Source organism: Silurus meridionalis, chromosome 16 (assembly GCF_014805685.1).
Source record: "Silurus meridionalis isolate SWU-2019-XX chromosome 16, ASM1480568v1, whole genome shotgun sequence".
Taxonomy (NCBI): Eukaryota; Metazoa; Chordata; class Actinopteri; order Siluriformes; family Siluridae; genus Silurus; species Silurus meridionalis.
The window spans coordinates 11,789,244-11,808,151 of NC_060899.1; the positions used below are offsets into that span (position 1 = coordinate 11,789,244).

Consider the following 18,908-nt stretch of genomic DNA (forward strand, 5'->3'; position numbering starts at 1 on the left):
ATCACCTGCAAGTAGTATACACTATATGGACAAAATGGTTGTCCCTTTATTCATTGAGTTTCCATGTTCCAGCAGCAAAAAATGTGCAAATATGAAGCAGAGACACAATACAAATATATACAGTACAGTATATTAATAAAAAGAAAAGAAGAAAAATCAACTTCATTATAAAATATATTAGATATAACAGCTTCTTATCATGTTGCATGTCACTACATTTCTGTATAAACTCTAGCGACTGTAGCATGTGAAATATCAGCAGTTGTCTGGAATCTCTCTGCCAACAACTGTTTTGATGTTTGATTTGAGGGCGCTTGACTTGTATCTGCATGCATTGCTCTGCTGATACATGATTAGCCAACTGAACAATTGCTAGGTTTGGAAGTCAGTGTACAAAAATGCAAACCTAGAAATCATTCGTAGTAGCCAACTAAACGACTTGCATGTTGGTGGTTGGAGGAAAGCAGAAAATCTAAAGAAAAATACATCAATATGTAGCCCTAGGAATACCTGTGTACCTCCAGACTTAAGTATCCAGGGCTCAGGATTGCACTGTGAGCTTTGAGAAATCTTAGAACACATTGTATATACAAATCATTGTCAATATACACGAATGTGAATAGTACAAGACAAATATATATACGTATTTGACATAATAATTTGGTAATTGATTTCAAATTAAAGTAGCTGCACTGAGCAAGTTCTTAGAAATAGCTTTAAAAGTTGCTGTAACCTTCTTGAAAACATTCCATGCATTTTCCCTACAGCATTGTCAATGACAAGTCATAGCACGCTTGAGTAAAGCCAAGAAGGATTTAAACCCCACTCAGTGAACTAGTAGGGGGTGCTAAAGTTGCCAAAGTGTAGCCTTCGTTTTTATGAAAAACACTTGTGAGACGGAGAGCGTGTGTCAAAATGAGTGGGCAGCAACAAGAGCAGAGGAGGAACTCAAAAACTGTTCTCTCTCTTTGCAGTGTGCGAGCAGGTTTATGCTAGAGCACCATCCTCGCCAAGGGCTCATGTGTGAGAGCAAGAGCTCTCCAGTGTGTTTGGTCTACAACAAGGCTGGTTATTAATGCGAGGGAGCCGGCACATCTTGTTACGTGTTTGAAGGTTTCAGTGAAGGCCAATTTCAAAGGCAGCGAGATACAGCAGCGGGTAAGTCGTCTACAAAAATCTATGTGTGGGTTTACTGTACTTGCATTGTATTGGGATGGACTTTGTTTTTGGTAAACTGTGTCACATACAGCTGTCGAAACTGATGAGTGGACGATGAATCAGCATTGGCATATTCTTTTAATTGTTATTATTCACCCAACAATGACATTCTGTACCAATCGGACCACTTTGAACAAAACACAGATCCTTTGGTGCAAGAAATAAATGATAAACTGAAATTAAAAAAAGAAGATATTCAGCCAACTTTAGAGTCAACAGCCATCAGTGGTACAATATGATTGAGTTATATTATAGTTTGCTCCTTTCATTTGAAGGGAAAATAAGATACTTTCTTCTATTATAGCTCTGAGAAAGAAAGAGGGACTGGGAAAGAGCGAAATAGAGAGAGAGAGAGAGAGAGAGAGAGAGAGAGTGTGAGAGAGAAGGGGAGGGCTGACTCATGATGAGAGTAAGTTGCTTGGGTATGATTTACTAATGTTTCTGTTGCACCTAACACAGGAAGTGCACTCTTCCCTTTTTCTGACGCCTGGTACATCGGCCTCCACGTGAAAGAGCAAGTTAAATGTTTTGCAGTATAACCCCTGTGTGTTGGGTCACATCAGTTCACTCTAGAGCGAAGCCGCCACTGCATGCATACACATTCTATCCACGATTATATATGGTCTGGGGTCCGGCATTTTTAGATACACTGCAAGTGTCTGTTCTCTCAAACAGTATGACTAATGATTGAACTTTCTTGAACCCATTTATTCAGGCAGTTCAATGACTCTATATGACTATAACACTGTAGGGTTATATGACAATATAATTACTATATTCTCCATTAGAAAAAGTCATTGTATTATACATTGTATGTATCACACGACAGTTACATTTGTATACAACATGCTGCACAATAATTATTTTCAAAACGGCTGTACTCGATGCATCTAATATACTTCTAGGGGGAAAATGTTGTTTCTCTGGTTATCCATATAACACGAGCATCACCTCCATTGTTTTGCAAATGCACCCCCACACATGCACACAAGCTTCTTGTCACCTTTGAACATGCTATATTTAGATCTTGTGCCAGTTTTTTCTTTTTTTTTTACACTACAGTATATCCGGGACATGCATTGCATGCAAGGAGCTGCTTTGAATGAAAGAAAGAGGATCACTTGTTGAGTTGGCTGATGATTTATAGCGTTTAAAAAAAATTATTTTGCCATTTTGTATTCATAGCAGAGATCCATTCTACAACAGAAGGATCTACAATGACATCCTACAACGTCAAACTGAAAAAAGTCGCTGACTATGACACACAGGTTAAAGGTAAGGCAGAAGAAAATTCAGATTTTTTTTATAATTGTTTTACTAATAATATTTTTGATATTGCTAAAAAAAGGGAATCTTAATGAAAATCTGTGACTGTAGACTGATTAATACTGAATACATTAAAAAACCTACTTAGTAACTTTTCACTTATTGCATTAGTAGTTGTGATTTTTGCAACAGGTTTAAAATTGTTCTCACCATCCAAGACTTTAACAAATATACGTTTTAAGGGCGCAAAATTGTCATTTTTAATGCAATATTTAAGTTAAAACTAATATAAACATTTGGATGAAAAATATTTTGTTAAAATACACACAGTAACCTCTGATATGTGTGCTCACTACATGTGCTATCTATTTTAGACCTTCAGCCTTGCTTACTTTAATGAAGGGTGCTAATAATTCTTTTAATTAATTTTTTTTAATATACATTTTTGTCTAAATGGCTCAAGTTGAGTTGAACTGAATTGCCATTTTCACATGACTATTTTGGCAAATAACCCTTTAGGTTCGCACAGGCACAAAAAGTTACTTTTGGGGGGGAAAAAGGCATAGAATAAAAAAACTTCAAGCTCTTAGTATTTAAAAAAGCTAAGCTCATATGTAAATATTCATTGTTTAGAACAAGTAATGGAAATCTCAAGCTAAAAAGTGGAACTTACACTCAACAAGCTGTAACTGGAAGAGACAAAAGTGCTGATGAATCCACTCTATAGAATCAGGAAGATGTGCTTCAGCAGTTTTCAAAATTTGTTGTTCTGAACTGTGTTCTGAACCTCATCAGGAGTGTCCATTGCTATTCACATTGGGCAAGTGTGGCTGACTGTGATGTTCCCATCAAGCTTTCAAATATTAATCGGTTAATTGTTTTATCCCAGTCAAAAGGTGCTTGACTGGGACAAAAATCTACAGTTGTAGCTGTTTTAAGACAATATTCAATATTAATTTCATGTTGCTACTGTATAATGGATTCGGTCCACAGTACTAAGCGCCCAGAAAACCTTAGAAATGATAAAACTATAATGAATGGATATTCTGTGCTACCCAGATAAAGATGGATCTATTTTGAGTCTAGTTCATCTTAATGTTTCTTCCTCCCATTTCAGGGAATATTTCCTTACCACAGTAACCACTGGTTTGCTCATTAGGCAAAAACGTATAAAGAACAAACGTACAGGCAATAACTTATACATTCCAACTTTATAACCTCTTTATCTCTGTAAAGACGCTTTGGGGCAATGTCCATTGTTAAAAGAGCTAAAGGTATACAAATAAAACTTAGTTAAATTGACAATTGCTGCATTTACATTATATTTTATTTTTCTTTTGCATCACCTTCCTTATTGACAAAGTTCAGCGGAAATATGTTAAAATAAGTCATTTAGCAGAGAGGAACTATGTATGTTGTTGACTAATAAAATGTACTATGGCAAAAAAAAATCTGTGGCCTGAAGTGCTTCAGTAGAAGGAGTGCACAAGGAGAAGTATGGTTGCTACAGCACATGCACATGCAGAGCAAAATAGTTGAGAAACCACTGTAATAAAAGCGAATACCTCTACAACTGGGTTTGTTCTCGCATGCAATCCGTATATACTCCTGCGCTTTTTCTATCGACGAGATATCACTGAACCTAGCATAAATACGTAAGCAAAATGGTGACCAGGTACATAAAAAATATAAATGGTTTAACAGATTTAGCATCTGAAACTGTGAAAGGTTATGAAATGACGACTGCATTTAGAAGTGCATTGTTTTTTTTTTTCTCATTTAAAATTCGCACCTTGCACGGTCTGATGGTGTTTGATGGTGGTTAGCACACAAAACAATTAAGCAAACTTGCAGAGATCATTAGAAGCATTATACACTTCTCTTGCTTTTCTTTTTTCTCTTGTTCTTTCTCTTTCACACATGTAGAAGTTCGCAATCAGCTCAACGAGCAGCTGCGAGTGTTTGACAGCCATTTGGAGCAGAAAACACAGTTACTGCAGGATCTGAGCGAATATCTGCGCAGACGTGGTGAGATCGAGGGCGAGTATGCGCGCTCTCTGGAAAAATTAGCCGACAAGTTTGCCTCAAGGACAAAAAAGTGAGGACTGAAAAAAATAAAGATTTCAGAGATACAGAGCTTTATGAATTTGAATATTCATAATTTGTATGTGTATATATATATATATATATATATATATATATATATATATATATATATATATATATATATATATATATGCATTTAAATGTATGACCAATTTGTAAAAGTGGTTTTAAATTGTAATTCAGCATGTTTAATTAAATATATTGGAAGCACTCAAGTAAACTATATGGTCTAATGGTGTGGACATTAGACCACAAGATATGTATGGGCTTTTTGAACATCCCATTCCACTTTTAGTCCCCATTTCCTGTTATAATAATCTCCACTATTCTGGGAAGATGTTCCACTAGATTTTGGAGTGTACTTGTGGAGATTTGGGCTCATTCAACACAAGGACGTTGGTAAAGCCAGGTACTGATGTAGGCTCAGGAAGGCTGATCTTTAGCTTTCTGATTCATGTTCAATATCATTGAGGTCAGACGTCAATAGCAGGCCACACAACATATTTTACTCCAACTGTTGTAAACCATATGTTCATGGAGCTTTGCCTGATGCACAGGGGCATTGTCAAGCAGGAACAGGTTTGGGTCTCCTAGTTCAAGTGAAGGTAAAATCTAATGTTACTACATCCAAAGACATACTATACAGATGTGTGCATCTGGCTTTGTGGTAACAGTTTGGGAATGGATCACATCTGGCTGAAAATATCAGGTGTCCCAATACCTTTGTCCATATAGTGTATGTATGAGTATAAAGCATATGCCTTTCATTCCTTTTATGTTACATTATAAATAATATTGTACTGAGTGAAGTAAAAATCATATCACATATATTTCATTCACTTAAGTACATTTTATATGATGCTTTATTATTTTTATATATAGGTGTACTATTTTGACTATTTTTATAGGTGTATTGTTTTAAATGATACATTTTGAAGGTTTATTTTAGGCACATTATCCAGAAATAAATGTCTTTTTAATATTCACGTTTACAGTTTTAAAAGGTTTTATATGCATCTTTATATCTTATGTATCTCTGCCTTTATCTCTCTCTCTCTCTCTCTCTCTCTCTCTCTCTCTCTCTCTCTCTCTCTCTCTTTCTCACTTTCTTTCATTCTCTTTCTCAATGTCTCAGGAAGGAGTTGAGCTGTGAGTCTGTGCTTAAGTGCTGGCAAGAGTTGTTAATTCAGACACGTCATGAGAGTAAAGATCACACCACACTGAGCGAGAGTTGTGGCACTACTTTACCCCAGCAGTTATCTCGCTGTCTGGAGCTCGTTCAGCGCCTGGCTAAGAAGGTATACACACACACACACACACATACACCAACTCACACATATACCCACATGCATACACACACACACACACACACACACACACACACACACACACACACACACACACACACACACTCACACACACACACACACTCACACACACACACACGCACACACACCCACACCTTCTCACATACACTCACATGCACACACAGACACACTATATCCACTCACTTACTGTTAGATTGGATAACAAACAAACAAACACACACACACACACACACACACACACACACACACACACACACACACACACACACTGACACACGTACACACATACAATAGTAATACGATACTTGGTAGTTTGGTGTGTGCGCATATACACACTCACACACACACACACACACACACACACACACACACACACACACACACTATACACTTGATACCTGGTAGTTTGGTGCACACACACACACACACACACACACACACACACACACATATATTCACTTACTATAGTGATACACTTGATACCTGGTAGTTTGGTGCACACACACACACACTCACGCACACATATATCCACTTACTATAGTGATTCACTTGGTAACTGGCAGTTTGAAGCATGCACACACACACACACACACACACACACACACACACACACAAAATCATTTGTTAAAACCCAAAAAGTCTCAAGTAATTTTACTAAGGTGATACACATTATTGAATTATTGAATAATTATTAAATTGTTTATAAATGTATATACATTTTTTTATAAATTAAATATAAATATCATTTAAAGTAAGACAGAGTACATGTGTGTGAATGAGAGGGAGGGCAGTGGAGTGATGCGGTTACAGGGAGAAGAGGTGGAAAAGGTGGAGGAGTTCAGGTACCTGGGGTCAACAGTGCCAAATAATGGAGAGTGTGTTAGAGAAGTGAAGAAAAGAGTGCAGGCAGGGTGGAGTGGGTGGAGAAGAGTGAGGAGTGATTTGTGATAGAAGGGTATCTGCAAGAGTGAAAGGTAAAGTTTGTAGGACTGTGGTGAGACCTGAGATGTTGTATGGTTTAGAGACAGTAGCATTGTTGAAAAAAACAGGAAGTGGAGCTGGAGGTAGCAGAGCTGAAGATGTTGAGGTTTTCGTTGGAAGTGACGATGATGGACAGGATCAGAAATGAGTTTATTAGAGGGACAGTGCATGTAGGACGTTTTGGAAACAACACACAATTGAGATGGTTTGGACATGTGCAGAGCAGGGACATGGGGTATATCGGTAGGAGAATGCTGAGGATGGAGCCACCAGGAAGGAGGAAAAGAGGAAGACCAAGGAGAAGGTTTATAGATGTGGTGAAGGAAGACATGCAGGTAGTTGGTTTGAAAGAGGCAGATGTAGAGGAAAGTGCGATATGAAGACGGATGATCCGCTGTGTATACCCCTAATGGAAGCAAGTGAAAGAAAAGAAGAAGAAGAAGAAGAAGAAGAAGAAGAAGAGGAACAAGTTGTCTTTTTCTTGTTGAAGTGCATGAGTTGTTAACTCCTTCACATTATGAGAGTAAAGACTACATCATACTGAAATAGAGCTGTGGCACTACTTTACCCGAGCAGCTGTCTTCCTGTCTGCTTGTCCCTATACTCATATATAAGCTCTGTCTTTTATCTCTGTTTACATTCTTTCAGAGTAAAGAAACTGGCAACCAGTTACAGGAAGGATTTCTGAAGACCACGGCCGAGTTACAGAGTGTGAGTATGCAATTATTTTTGGGCAAAATGTTTATTTTTTGGAAAATGCCTGGAAAAATCTCCACGCATCAGTTCACCAACATTGCTTGTACCATGTGCCCTGTCACAAAATGTCCTAGCAGGGAAAATATACAGCCCGATATCTAAAGAAATTTTAACAGTGACAATAGCATTATACAATATTACTTTAATATTATTGGCTTACTCAGTCTATGTACACCCTTGGCAGTCTGTATGCACTAATCTGATACACTTGAATGAATGTGATCTATGATCCCTAAACAATTGTCCTCCAATCAGGAAGAAGCAAAGATTCAGGCTTAAATTTCAGAAGGATGATTGTTATGAGACTATTGTTTCTTCATGCACCATTTCAAATCATTTAAATATTATTAAAATAAACTTTAATGTCTATTACAAAATATCAGGTTTTCTGAATGTTTGTGATTATTATGGGCTTGACTGCAGTTAATTGAGCCATTGTCCTTCAGTCACTGAAGACGTATTCGCAGTATCACACGGAGTACTTGTCAGCTGAGGTCAAGCTAAAAGAGGCCACCAAGCAGGAAGAGAAACAGAAACAGAGTGCATCCAAGAAAATGGAAAGATTAATCGAAAAAGTAAGTTTCATGTTCTTTCTACTTAAACCGAAATTGTTTTAAGGAGACAGGTTAAAAGAGTATTAGAATATAACTAATCCAAAACCATGTTTAAGAAGTAATTCTGAGTGGGTATACTTTTTGGATTGTTTTACACTTTGAGTCTTTGATTGTTTGCATTAGTATAGATAATAAGATTGATCTGAATTGTGCATCTCCTGGTGCCTGATTCTTTGTATATTTTCATCATATATAATTTAACGTTAAATATAGGGGGAAAAATACTCTGATACCAAAGTGCTCTGCAATGCTCGATTCTGACATTTAGGTTTACATAAAAACCATGTCACGTGAAATTTCCTGCTCTAATTTGGTTATTTTGAATAATAATAATAATTTAAAAATTATTCCCGTAGAGACACATATGAGACACATCGAACCTGTAATTCCTGCAAAAATGACAATTCACATTGAGTAAGAGAGTGGGGGATGAATACTTTTTGGTGTCGTCGTATGAGTTTAAGGTTTTATGCGTGACAGCAAGTTCACATTGTAAAAGCTACATTTTACAAATAGGAAATCACAACGCAATATGCATCTTTGTGTATGCATTTATTTTGTTTATCTTTCATTCTTTTGTACCTGTGTGATGTTTATGATGTGTGTGATGTGGGGCATGCGTGTGCTTCTTTCTGTTTTTTTAATGAAAGTATGCAAGATGTGTGTGGTTTGCGTCTGAGGGTTTGCGTGGGAGAGAGGTTTGTGCCTTGTGCCACTGCAGGTTGATTATGAACTTTGTCTTTGTGTGTGCAGAGGCAGTGTAAAGTACAGGAGACTCAGCAGAAGTGTAACAAAGCACGCAACGACTATCTGTTCAACCTGGAAGCGGCAAATTCTTCCATGCACAAATATTACCTACAAGATCTCTCTGCACTGATTGACGTGAGTGTCCTGGTTTGCTCTTCGTGGCTTAACTAGTACTGCTTGTAAAAGTCAAGCAGCTTTCGATGTATATGTATATGCATATTTTATGCAAATGTAAGACATGAATAATTTTTTTTATATCTATTCCTTAATTCAGTCAATAACCTCATTAGGATTCTGGATTCTTGTAGCTAAGAACCGCAGCAGTAGTCATACAGACTCAGTCAAGTTCTCTTACTGAGGATAGATTCATGCTAGTTATCATTTCAACACACTAACTGTTTCTCCACACTATCTATAAATGCATTCTGTAATCATTTCCAATCTCACTATCTGGTGTCACCTAAAAGACTTCTGTTTCAAGCCTGGTTCCTCTTAACATTTCTTCCTCCTGTTATGCCAGGAATTAATCTTTGCTATTGTTTCCTCTGCTTTTCTCATTAGGGATTAAAATGTACATCCGGATTTCTGTAAATCTACTTTGTATAATCTATTGTTATGGTTTACTGATCCTGAATTAGAAGCTTTCAAAAGGCAGCTTTTACTTGTTCTCTAATATTCTACATATTCTTTTAGTTTAGCGATTTAGGTTTCCATCAGTCCTGGAACCAAGTGCTTCAGTTTTACCTGTCCAGCCGCACGCAGGTCCACCAGAACCTGGGTTCTGGATTGCACCAGTTGGGCAACGCACTCTGTGGTCTGGATCAGAACCAGGACAGAGACACACTGATACAAGCTCATGAAGTGGCTTTTTGCATGCCACTTCGATTTCAGTACCAGCCTCATGAGGGAGATCAGGTGTGTGTGTGTGTGTGTGTGTGTGTGTGTGTGTGTGTGTGTGTGTGTGTGCGCACACTGATATATAATAAGTACATTTCGAATCCATTTCGCCACAGGTGTGTGAAGTGAGCGCTGATTCTGAGGTGAAAAGTGAGCTCGATACCCGATTCCACCAGCTGCAGACCAGACTCAACACTGTTACTGCAGAAAATCAAGAGGTAGTTTCATAAACCCCAAAACTGACACAAGTTACCAAATCAGCCATATTATTATAAGAGACATGAGTGATTACTAATGTAATTATTAGCTACAGTTTTACATACAAAATCTGGTAAACCCACACATTTTCTTTTATTATTCCCAAACAGTTGAGCAAAATGCTGTGTCTTTCTCATTCCGCACTGCTGGAGTGCATCAGCGAGGATATCTTCCAGTCTGAACATAGCGCCAGTCAATCTTTAGAGAACCTCTTCGAAACATCGACCAACAAGCTCAATCAAGCGAGACGCCGATCCAATTTGCAAGAGTCAGAAAACTCGTACTCTACGGTATAGCATTTTACAAAGTAAGTTCTGATTCTATAGCCCCAGTTTTTTTTAGATTTTTTGTAACTCTATATATTTACTTTTTTGAATTACAGAAATTTAAGGACCATCTCATTAATGGCTTATTAATATTAAAACTACAGGCAAAGCATGATCTACTCAAAGTCGCAATACAAAAAGGTAAAATATCTGCTTGAGTATTTAAATCTTAAAATATACATTGATCTAATATGTATATTAAAATGTATCTTTTTTTTATGTGGGGTCATAATCAGCTGGGACTGTGGATGGTCATCATCACAGGTAAGGAAACAAGATGCTTCTACTTGAATTTTGTAGTGAAATATTCACAGAATTTTTTTATACTAGCAAAGGTAGTACTCCAAATAAAGGTTAATAATGACCAATGAATATTAAACCCCTTAATTTTTTTCTTTTTAATTTGTTTTTATTATTTAATTAAAGTTAAATGACATTCAGTGTGTAACTTGAACTTGAACCTGTACTTCAGCAGTCAGAGGAGAATCGTCTGACTGGTTCACTCAACAGTAGCTTAAATAATCACTCACTGGTGAGCAGAAATACATTGCAGAAATCAATGCCTAGTTTGAAGGAATTTTGGTTACCACAACAGAATAATATATTGGGGAATCTGGAATCAGGAATCAGGAATCTGAGACTACAGTGAAGATAGGTTCATCAAAACTGGACAACCGAACATAGCTGTGTGTTCTGAGGTGTTTTTTTGTTGATCATGGTTTTAAAGTGGGGTTATCAATGTTACTAAACCATCCGCATACAATTTTTGCCTTTTGCAGAATTTCTACTCAGTGGGTGTTTTTTGTTTTCAACACCATTCAGTGTAAACACTTGAAACAAAAGACTGTTGTGTGTAAATCAACCTTAAAAGCTAAATTCTTTATCTAAACCTTAAAAGCTAGATTTTCTTTCTCTATTCTTATGTTGGCTGTGTAATAAAACAGAAGTTCTTGACCTGTATCTGCACAATTTTATGCATTGCAATGCAGCTAAATACCTGTATGAATTCGATATTAATCGGGCTGTTCCTTTTCAATTGTCCAGTGAACCGAACATTTATTTGTAATTCAAAATAGAATCATTGTTAGTTCTGTGTAAATATTCACCATGACATGGAAATGTAACTGACTCATTGCCTATTAAACCAGAACTTTGTGGTGTGACAGCAGCCTTTGTAAAATGTCATTGATTTTTCCACTCCTCCGCAGTCTCTTTTTAATCACAGTTACATTTCTCACCAGCAGAATGCGTTCCAGGAGGTCTGTCCGTCAGAGGAAGAATCAGCATGGCACTCAGATCACAGAGAAGGCTTTCTCTCAAGACATGCTTTCTTACATCCAGGTATTATGTCTCTCTGGCTGTAGACATATAGATGCAGACAATAAAACTGAGAAAACAATTGCATCCATTGTCTATTAATGTTCTCCGTTTAGAGAGTCGTATCATTTGTAAAGCTCGGGTTCTCATCTGCAGGCATCCGGAGAACCAATTCCTTTGGTGGTAGAGAGCTGTATCAGATTCATCAACCTTCATGGTAGTCGATCTTTTCTGAATTTTCATTGCTGTGCGAAATGAGTGCATGTGAAGAAATTCAGTACAGCAAAGATATCTGGAAAAAGAAATGTGTTTTTCAAATCATGAATAGTTTTTAGGCTGTAAATTCTTTAGGCTGCAGTGAATACAGACAGTTTTAACGCAACCAAATGATTTGCAATTTTGTATTTGCAGAAATTAGACGTTTCCTCAGTGCAGCGTCATGATTTCATGTCATGAAACTGCACAAATACGCATGAAGTGAAGAAAAATTATTTAAATACGCATCAGTCTTATTCAAAGAGCATTATGTTAGACATCGTAAAGAGCATTATGTTAGAGAATTACCATGCATGTGCTTTACCATTCAGAGTCTTTAAGTAATAATATGTTACTTTAATATGCAGATTAGGCTTGTTGCCAGTATGTTAACATTCCATTTAAAATAGATGCTACAGAGAAGTAATATGCAAAAGATCTTTTTTTAAGAATAGGTTACACAAATAAAAAGGGAAGTGACCACTTAAATTGCATTATAGCATTGTAGTCTCAATAACTCACTTTAGTTAAGAGATCAATCAGTTGTCCAAGGTACTTTTTTAAGGTATTAAATCCATTTTTTCCAATGCAACTACAATAAAAATGAATACTTATTTTCCACCACAGTGATGTAAATCTTTAATGTAATGTAATTTAATTGAACGAATGATAGGAAAATGTAAGGTCACATATTTAACTTTATGGCTAAATGGAGGACATGGTGGTTTTCTTCTAAAGTAATGGAGACTGTGTTATATATAATGCTCCAGTTTAGTTGTTTGAAGATGATAGTAGCTCAGTTTGTTGATACAGATAAGTAGTGTTTATTGTCCTTATGCTGTACGCTATTGAGGATGAGAAACACTAGCAACATTAAGTCTGTAAAATCTACTAGTGGTAGATTGCAAACTCAATCCCAGACCTTCATAAATGCCCACAAGGGACACTCCTTACTTTCTGCACCAAAAGGAAAAAGCTATAGTCAGAAAATATTTGGTATTTTTATGGGTTTTTGTTTTTATCTTGCAACATTATTTATGGTGAAGATTTTGGGTTTTCTTGGTGCCAAGAAATCTTTGCAAATTCTCCACATAAATGTATGCTATTGTTTTTCTTTGTTTTGTTCCTACAAAACTAACAGATTTTGCTTTCATTTGTGTGCCACCCACTTTATTTTCACAAGGCCTGCACCATGAGGGCATCTTTCGAATCTCGGGCTCTCAGCTTGAGGTCAATCGGCTCAGAGACTTGTTTGAAAAAGGTATGTGTGTTTATTTGTTTAGATTGTTATATGCTGTGGTCCGTTAATAATGCTTGGAGCTGGGGTAACTTTTTGCATTTTTGATATGTAGGAGATGACCCTCTGGCTGAGGAAAATTTTGACTTGGATTCAGTGGCTGGTGTGCTAAAGCTGTATTTTAGAGGAATGGATAATCCTTTGTTTCCTAAAGACAGCTTCGATCAACTGATGGAGTGCGGACGTAAGGGAATGAAATTCTGAAATACGGCGTTTAAAATAGATATGTTCTAAAAGAATACTTTAAATTAAACACAAAATTTATTCTAATTGTCACTTTTTAACTTTCATTTCCAGGACTAGAAGATGACTCAGTGAAAGTCGCACAGTTAAAGTCAGTTATTCTTTCCTACCCTTCTCCAGTAATTGTGGTGATGCGATACCTGTTTGCATTTCTCCACCAGTGAGTAATAAACCACAAGTTTGGTCTGACAACCGTTAAATACATAAGCTGTCATCCAGAACTCTGAGTTTCTCTCTTTCTCTCTATCTCTGTAGTGTCTCCCAGTACAGTGATGAAAACATGATGCAACCCTACAACTTGGCCGTGTGTTTCGGACCCAGTTTGATCAGAGGACCTGAAGACACAGACCCTGTTACTCTCCAGCAGATCAATGCTCTCATCAAAACAATCATAATCCATCATGAGAGTATTTTCCCCAGCCAGAATGAGCTAGAAGGATCTATCTATGAGACGTGTATGACCCTAGAACCAGATGATATGTGAGACGCACACATAAACATTACTATATGTACAAAAACACATATATCAAAACATATGAGAGTGAATGTTGTGTTTGTGTGTGTGTCTAGTGAGGCTATTGCAGAGGAGTCAGAAATGGAACCAGACATGTCTCCTAACAAAGAAGCCAAAGATGGTAAGTTCTTTATCCTTGCACAGTTCAAATCCACTTTATCAAGCAATTCTTACACCATACACCAAATGTGTAAAATTATCACATAATCTTTTTAAATCAAGAACCATCTGCATTATTTTTGAGGTTGTGATGCTTTTGTGGTTCATTTTGCCCTTGATTTGTTCGTAAACCAATGTGGGCACAATTCACTTCCCATTTTTTGTATTGTGGGTAAAGAACATGCAGGTTGCTTTAAACATATAGCACCAGTTTTTTCCAAGTAGCAAAATGTAGCATGTAGCACATACGGCTTTCTTTCGGCTCACGTGATCGATTTACATTACGGCATCTGTCAGACGAGCTTATCAGGAGATACGTAGAATCATTTGTATTATATCAATTATACAACTAAGCAGTTAAGGATAATGCTCAATGGTCCTGTGATGGATAGAAGCATGACAGATAGACAAAAAGATGTAAATATAATAAATGTTTTGACATCTTATATATTGGAAAATGTCTAGAAAGTCTGCACTGAAGTCAGCTGCAGCAAGTACAGTTTCAGTTCCACTTCATCACACTTCATTACTTCAGTACAACTCAGCAGATCTAATGTGGTGAATTGTTCTTTTTCTGGCATGCTGGTTCCGGAACGCTATCTATCTATTTGTCTATATTTTATAATACACATATGCAGAGCAACAACTTCACAAATTCCCATGCAAGATGTTATTATAGAAACAAGAATATATCAGAACAATTGTGCTACATTTAGTGTCAAAGCATTATTACTTTATATAAATGAATCAACACCTTCTGACCAAAGAGAATTTAGCATTCAGTAACTATCATGTTTTTAATAATAAATAAAAAAAAATATTTTCTTTTTAAAATATGAACCTATTAAGATTTATAAACAGTTCTTTAAAATCAACTTCACAGAACTAGAAGGAGTGGCCTTGTTCGACTACACGGCTCGCTCCACAGCTGAGCTGTCTTTCAAACAGGGTAGACGTGTCCGCCTTTACAGCAGAGCCTCTTCTGATTGGTGGAGAGGAGAAGTCGACGGTTCAAAGGGGCTCATCCCAAATAAATATATCAGTGTGCCAAGGTAAGTGACAGGAGATTATAATTGTCTGCTAAACACCTGGTAGTTATGGTGCCAGGATTTGTTTTGTAGTCTTAAAGACGTGTTGCCATTATTTAGCTAATAGTAGTAGATGGACCGTCATCAAATTTTACAAAAGTGGTGAAGCATTTTGTGGTGAAGAGAGAGAGAGAGAGAGAGAGAGAGAGAGAGAGAGAGAGAGAGAGAGAAACTATAATGTATCATTAAGCTAATCTGTCCCTTTGTGTCCTTGTTTTACATGTCCTACAGCATGGAAGGATGGCAGGAGCACAATGAAAGACACAACAGTGGAAGTCAGGCAGAGGAACAGCAAGCTGGCATCACACAAACACGGTACTCCAGAAATGTGTAGAAAAGACTGAAAAATCCCTTACAATAGTCTAACTTCTATCTGATGGGTGTGGGTTCTACAGTATATAATTCAGAAATCATATATGTAATGGTAATACTTCAACTGTACCTGTATACAGCAATGATTTATAATCCTGCTATCCAGTATCTTGTGTCAACTCAGGCCTTTCTGTCGTTTCTACTGTCATCTCCAGTTTGCTCATTAGACCCAGAAATCTACAGTTGTGTATCACTGCTGTTTACACCCTTTTCTTATGCTGTGTAAACTTTATTGTTTATCTCCATGCGTTAACAACAATTACAGATTGAAAATCAAGAATAGACGAAAGGATGTCTTTGTTTGATGCCTCTGCTTCATGTTTATTTCCCAGGATCAAAGTGTTAAGTGAGAAGTCAGGACTCAGTTCCAGTCAAGCACTTGCAGGGAAAATTTCCTTACAGTTACCAGTTGTGCAACTGCCAAGCACTTCTCCAAGGGCTTTGCGGAAATCTGAGTATGCGATCAACACACTTTCCGATGTTGTCATTTATAGATTTCATTAAATGTTGTCTGATCTACTGGTAGGCAGTGATGGAAAAAGTATAAGTAGATCAACTTTAAGAAATTTTTAAATGCAGTCATTGGGTACATGACTTGAAACAAGACTAGAAACCAAAGTACATTCATTTAGTGAAACAATTACTCAAGTAGTTAGGTGTATGTGTTTCAAATTGATACAGGTTATTTTGAATTAACCCACATACATAAATATCTATGTTATCCTGAAGGTTACCTATGGGCTGGAGTAGCATTAAATACATTATATCAACAAAAGTTTTTTTCAGCCCTTCCCTTAAAATGTTACCACAAAATTGGAGTCACACAATCCTATAATATGTGTTTGGAATTGGTAGCACTTTCCCTTCACTTGAACTAGAAGACCCGAACCTGTTCTAGCATGACAATGCTCAAAGCGAGCTCCATAAAAATATACATACGATTTTACATGGGTTGGAAGATTTTTAGTGGCCAGTTACAGAGTTCTGATCTGAAATTTCTTGAACACTTTGAAATGAATTGGATAGTTCTGCATTCCAGGCCGCATAAGACTTTTGTACGTCGCTCTGGATAAGGGCGTCTGCTAAATGCCACAAATGTAAATGTAAATGTAAATAAGACTGCATCCCAGGCCTCCCCACCTACATCAGTACCTGACTTTACTAATGCCCATTAGCTGTATGAATGTCTACAAATCACAAGCGAAAAGGTCAAAATGCACTCAAGTAAAAAATTATACTAAAAAAACAGTTACACGTACTGTAACAAACACATGTATATCCATGCTGTGCATTTCTTCTCACCCCTTGGTTACACCCAAAGCATTTGTCTGACATTCTGTCCCTTTTCCAGTCTCCCGATGAGAAGGGTTCCACCAGACATTGAAAGAGACGAAGTCAAAGTAGTGTTGGACAAGGTTTGGAAATGTTTTTCTGATTCTGTTCATTTGCTGATTCACTGAGCATTTTTTGCTTGAAGGATCACAGTGAGAATGTTGTGCTCTTGCAGGACGTGTGTCAGAACATGGACTCTGTCTTCAAGGAGCTTCTGATTCGCCAGCAACACAAGGATCATATCTCTTCATCTTCTGTTCCATCCCATTCCTCTGCCTCCCAACAAAACCTTAACAAAAAAGGATTGGCACCGCAAAAAGGGAAAGGCAGCATTAAAACAGCCGAACAAATGAACTGAGACCCACTGAGAGCGAATGCCTTTTTGTAAACACAGAAACTGAGAACTTATATATGTGTTCCTGTAAAGACATAATAACATGGTTCTGTTTAGTTCCTCATAATATTTATTTTTTTCCAGTTCTTTGATAAATGTAGTGGATAAGTTTGGCCAAACTATCCTACGATCATGTTACACAAAGCACTGTTGTAACTTCCTTATTTAAATTATTCTTCATCAAATCTTTAGTGACCTAAATCTAAATCAGCTTCAATAGTAATTTATTTTCTTCAGCTATTTATTTTCCAGATCTGCAGTCTAGTTGTTTGGTGTTTTGGAATAAAAGATTTCTATAATCTGTATGGTAAACTTGTTCGCATTTTTTTATATTTTATTTTAAAGTGGCATTAGATCATAAAATACTTTTTTTTTAACTTAATGTATTGAGTGCATTAATCCACTTAATATTTTTCATTCTCACATTTTGTATGAACAGTAAAAGTCGGAAAACAGACAAGAATTCTGAATAAGGGATATTCGGGGAACCCCAGATAAGGATGGATTCCCTTTTGTGTCTGGTTCCTCTTAGCGTTTCTTTCTCATAACATCTCGGGGACTTTTTTTTTGCCACTGTCACTACTGAATTGCTCATTAGGGTTAACTTGTAGGCACTAAACTTATAAACTTTATAACCTCTTTATCTCTGTAAATCTTTTTTGAAACAATGTGCATGTTTAAAAGCACTTGAATCTTGAAGAATTAGACGAAGAAGAAATAATTTTATATGATTTTATGTGAACAGGTGCGTACAAGTTGAACCTGCTGAATCAAATGTACGGATACGTTAATATGTAAATGAACAACAGCTCCCGATTCAAAAAAGTAGCAGTGTGGGGAACATTTTACTCGAGAAAAAAAAAAGAAAGGTAAAGAGAAAATGCTTTATGCTTGTCACATGTACATTACAGCACAGTCAAATTATTATTTTGCATATCCCAGTGATGTTAGAAAGCTGGGATCAGACCTGATGAAGTGTCTCTGGAGCACAAACAGTTAAGGGCCTTACTCAGGGGCCCCAAGGGTGGCAGCTTGGTAATGGTGGGGCTTGAGCCCCTAATCTTTCGGTCAGTAATCCAGAACCTTTACCACCTTCCCTAATGATTGAATACAAAATATGATTAAAAACAGAATAGTAAAAAATAAATGCGTTTTGAGAAGTGACATGACAGGCCCATCATAAGACAATGGATCTATAGACAATAAAAAATATATATACAATACAATAAAATAGAATAAAAGAGGATCAGTAGGTTGGACAAAGTCCTTTCTTGTAAAAGTAAAAAAAAAAAAAAGGATTTTGAACTTCTGGACATTCAAGGACTTCTGCTAAATGATTTAACTAATGTATTATTATTATTAGTAGTAGTAGTAGTAGTAGTAGTAATAATTATAAATACACTGGGGATTTTATGTATAAATATAATTGTGTTGTTACTC

At 36.7% G+C, this 18,908-nt stretch overlaps 1 protein-coding gene across 3 annotated transcripts; it reads left to right on the forward strand.

Annotated features, from left to right (window-relative positions):
- The first annotated feature begins 860 nt into the window (after nt 1-860).
- arhgap4a (Rho GTPase activating protein 4a) lies at nt 861-17,773 on the forward strand. Of its 3 annotated transcripts, none has more exons than XM_046869939.1 (24): nt 861-1,158; nt 2,404-2,493; nt 4,411-4,582; nt 5,726-5,888; nt 7,548-7,610; nt 8,102-8,230; nt 9,023-9,151; nt 9,710-9,931; nt 10,030-10,131; nt 10,282-10,461; nt 10,554-10,638; nt 10,734-10,761; nt 11,739-11,838; nt 11,971-12,031; nt 13,253-13,330; nt 13,422-13,550; nt 13,664-13,769; nt 13,865-14,089; nt 14,180-14,244; nt 15,166-15,334; nt 15,602-15,685; nt 16,075-16,197; nt 17,094-17,157; nt 17,250-17,773. In XM_046869939.1, exons 2-24 carry the CDS (start codon nt 2,436-2,438, stop codon nt 17,430-17,432), a joined length of 2,718 nt encoding a protein of 905 aa, XP_046725895.1. In that variant the 5' UTR covers nt 861-1,158; nt 2,404-2,435; the 3' UTR covers nt 17,433-17,773. The 3 variants fall into 3 exon arrangements, with proteins under 3 accessions (XP_046725895.1, XP_046725897.1, XP_046725896.1); XM_046869941.1 differs by having other exon boundaries at nt 11,742-11,838; XM_046869940.1 differs by having other exon boundaries at nt 2,407-2,493.
- The last annotated feature ends 1,135 nt before the right edge of the window (nt 17,774-18,908 follow it).

Excerpts from the sequence above, each read along its gene's own strand:
- arhgap4a (XM_046869939.1), top strand. The coding sequence starts at position 2,436 with ATGACATCCTACAACGTCAAACTGAAAAAAGTCGCTGACTATGACACA. Across the intron at positions 12,032-13,252 it reads CAGATTCATCAACCTTCATG|GCCTGCACCATGAGGGCATC; the intron begins GTAGTCGATCTT and ends TATTTTCACAAG. Across the intron at positions 17,158-17,249 it reads TCAAAGTAGTGTTGGACAAG|GACGTGTGTCAGAACATGGA; the intron begins GTTTGGAAATGT and ends GTGCTCTTGCAG.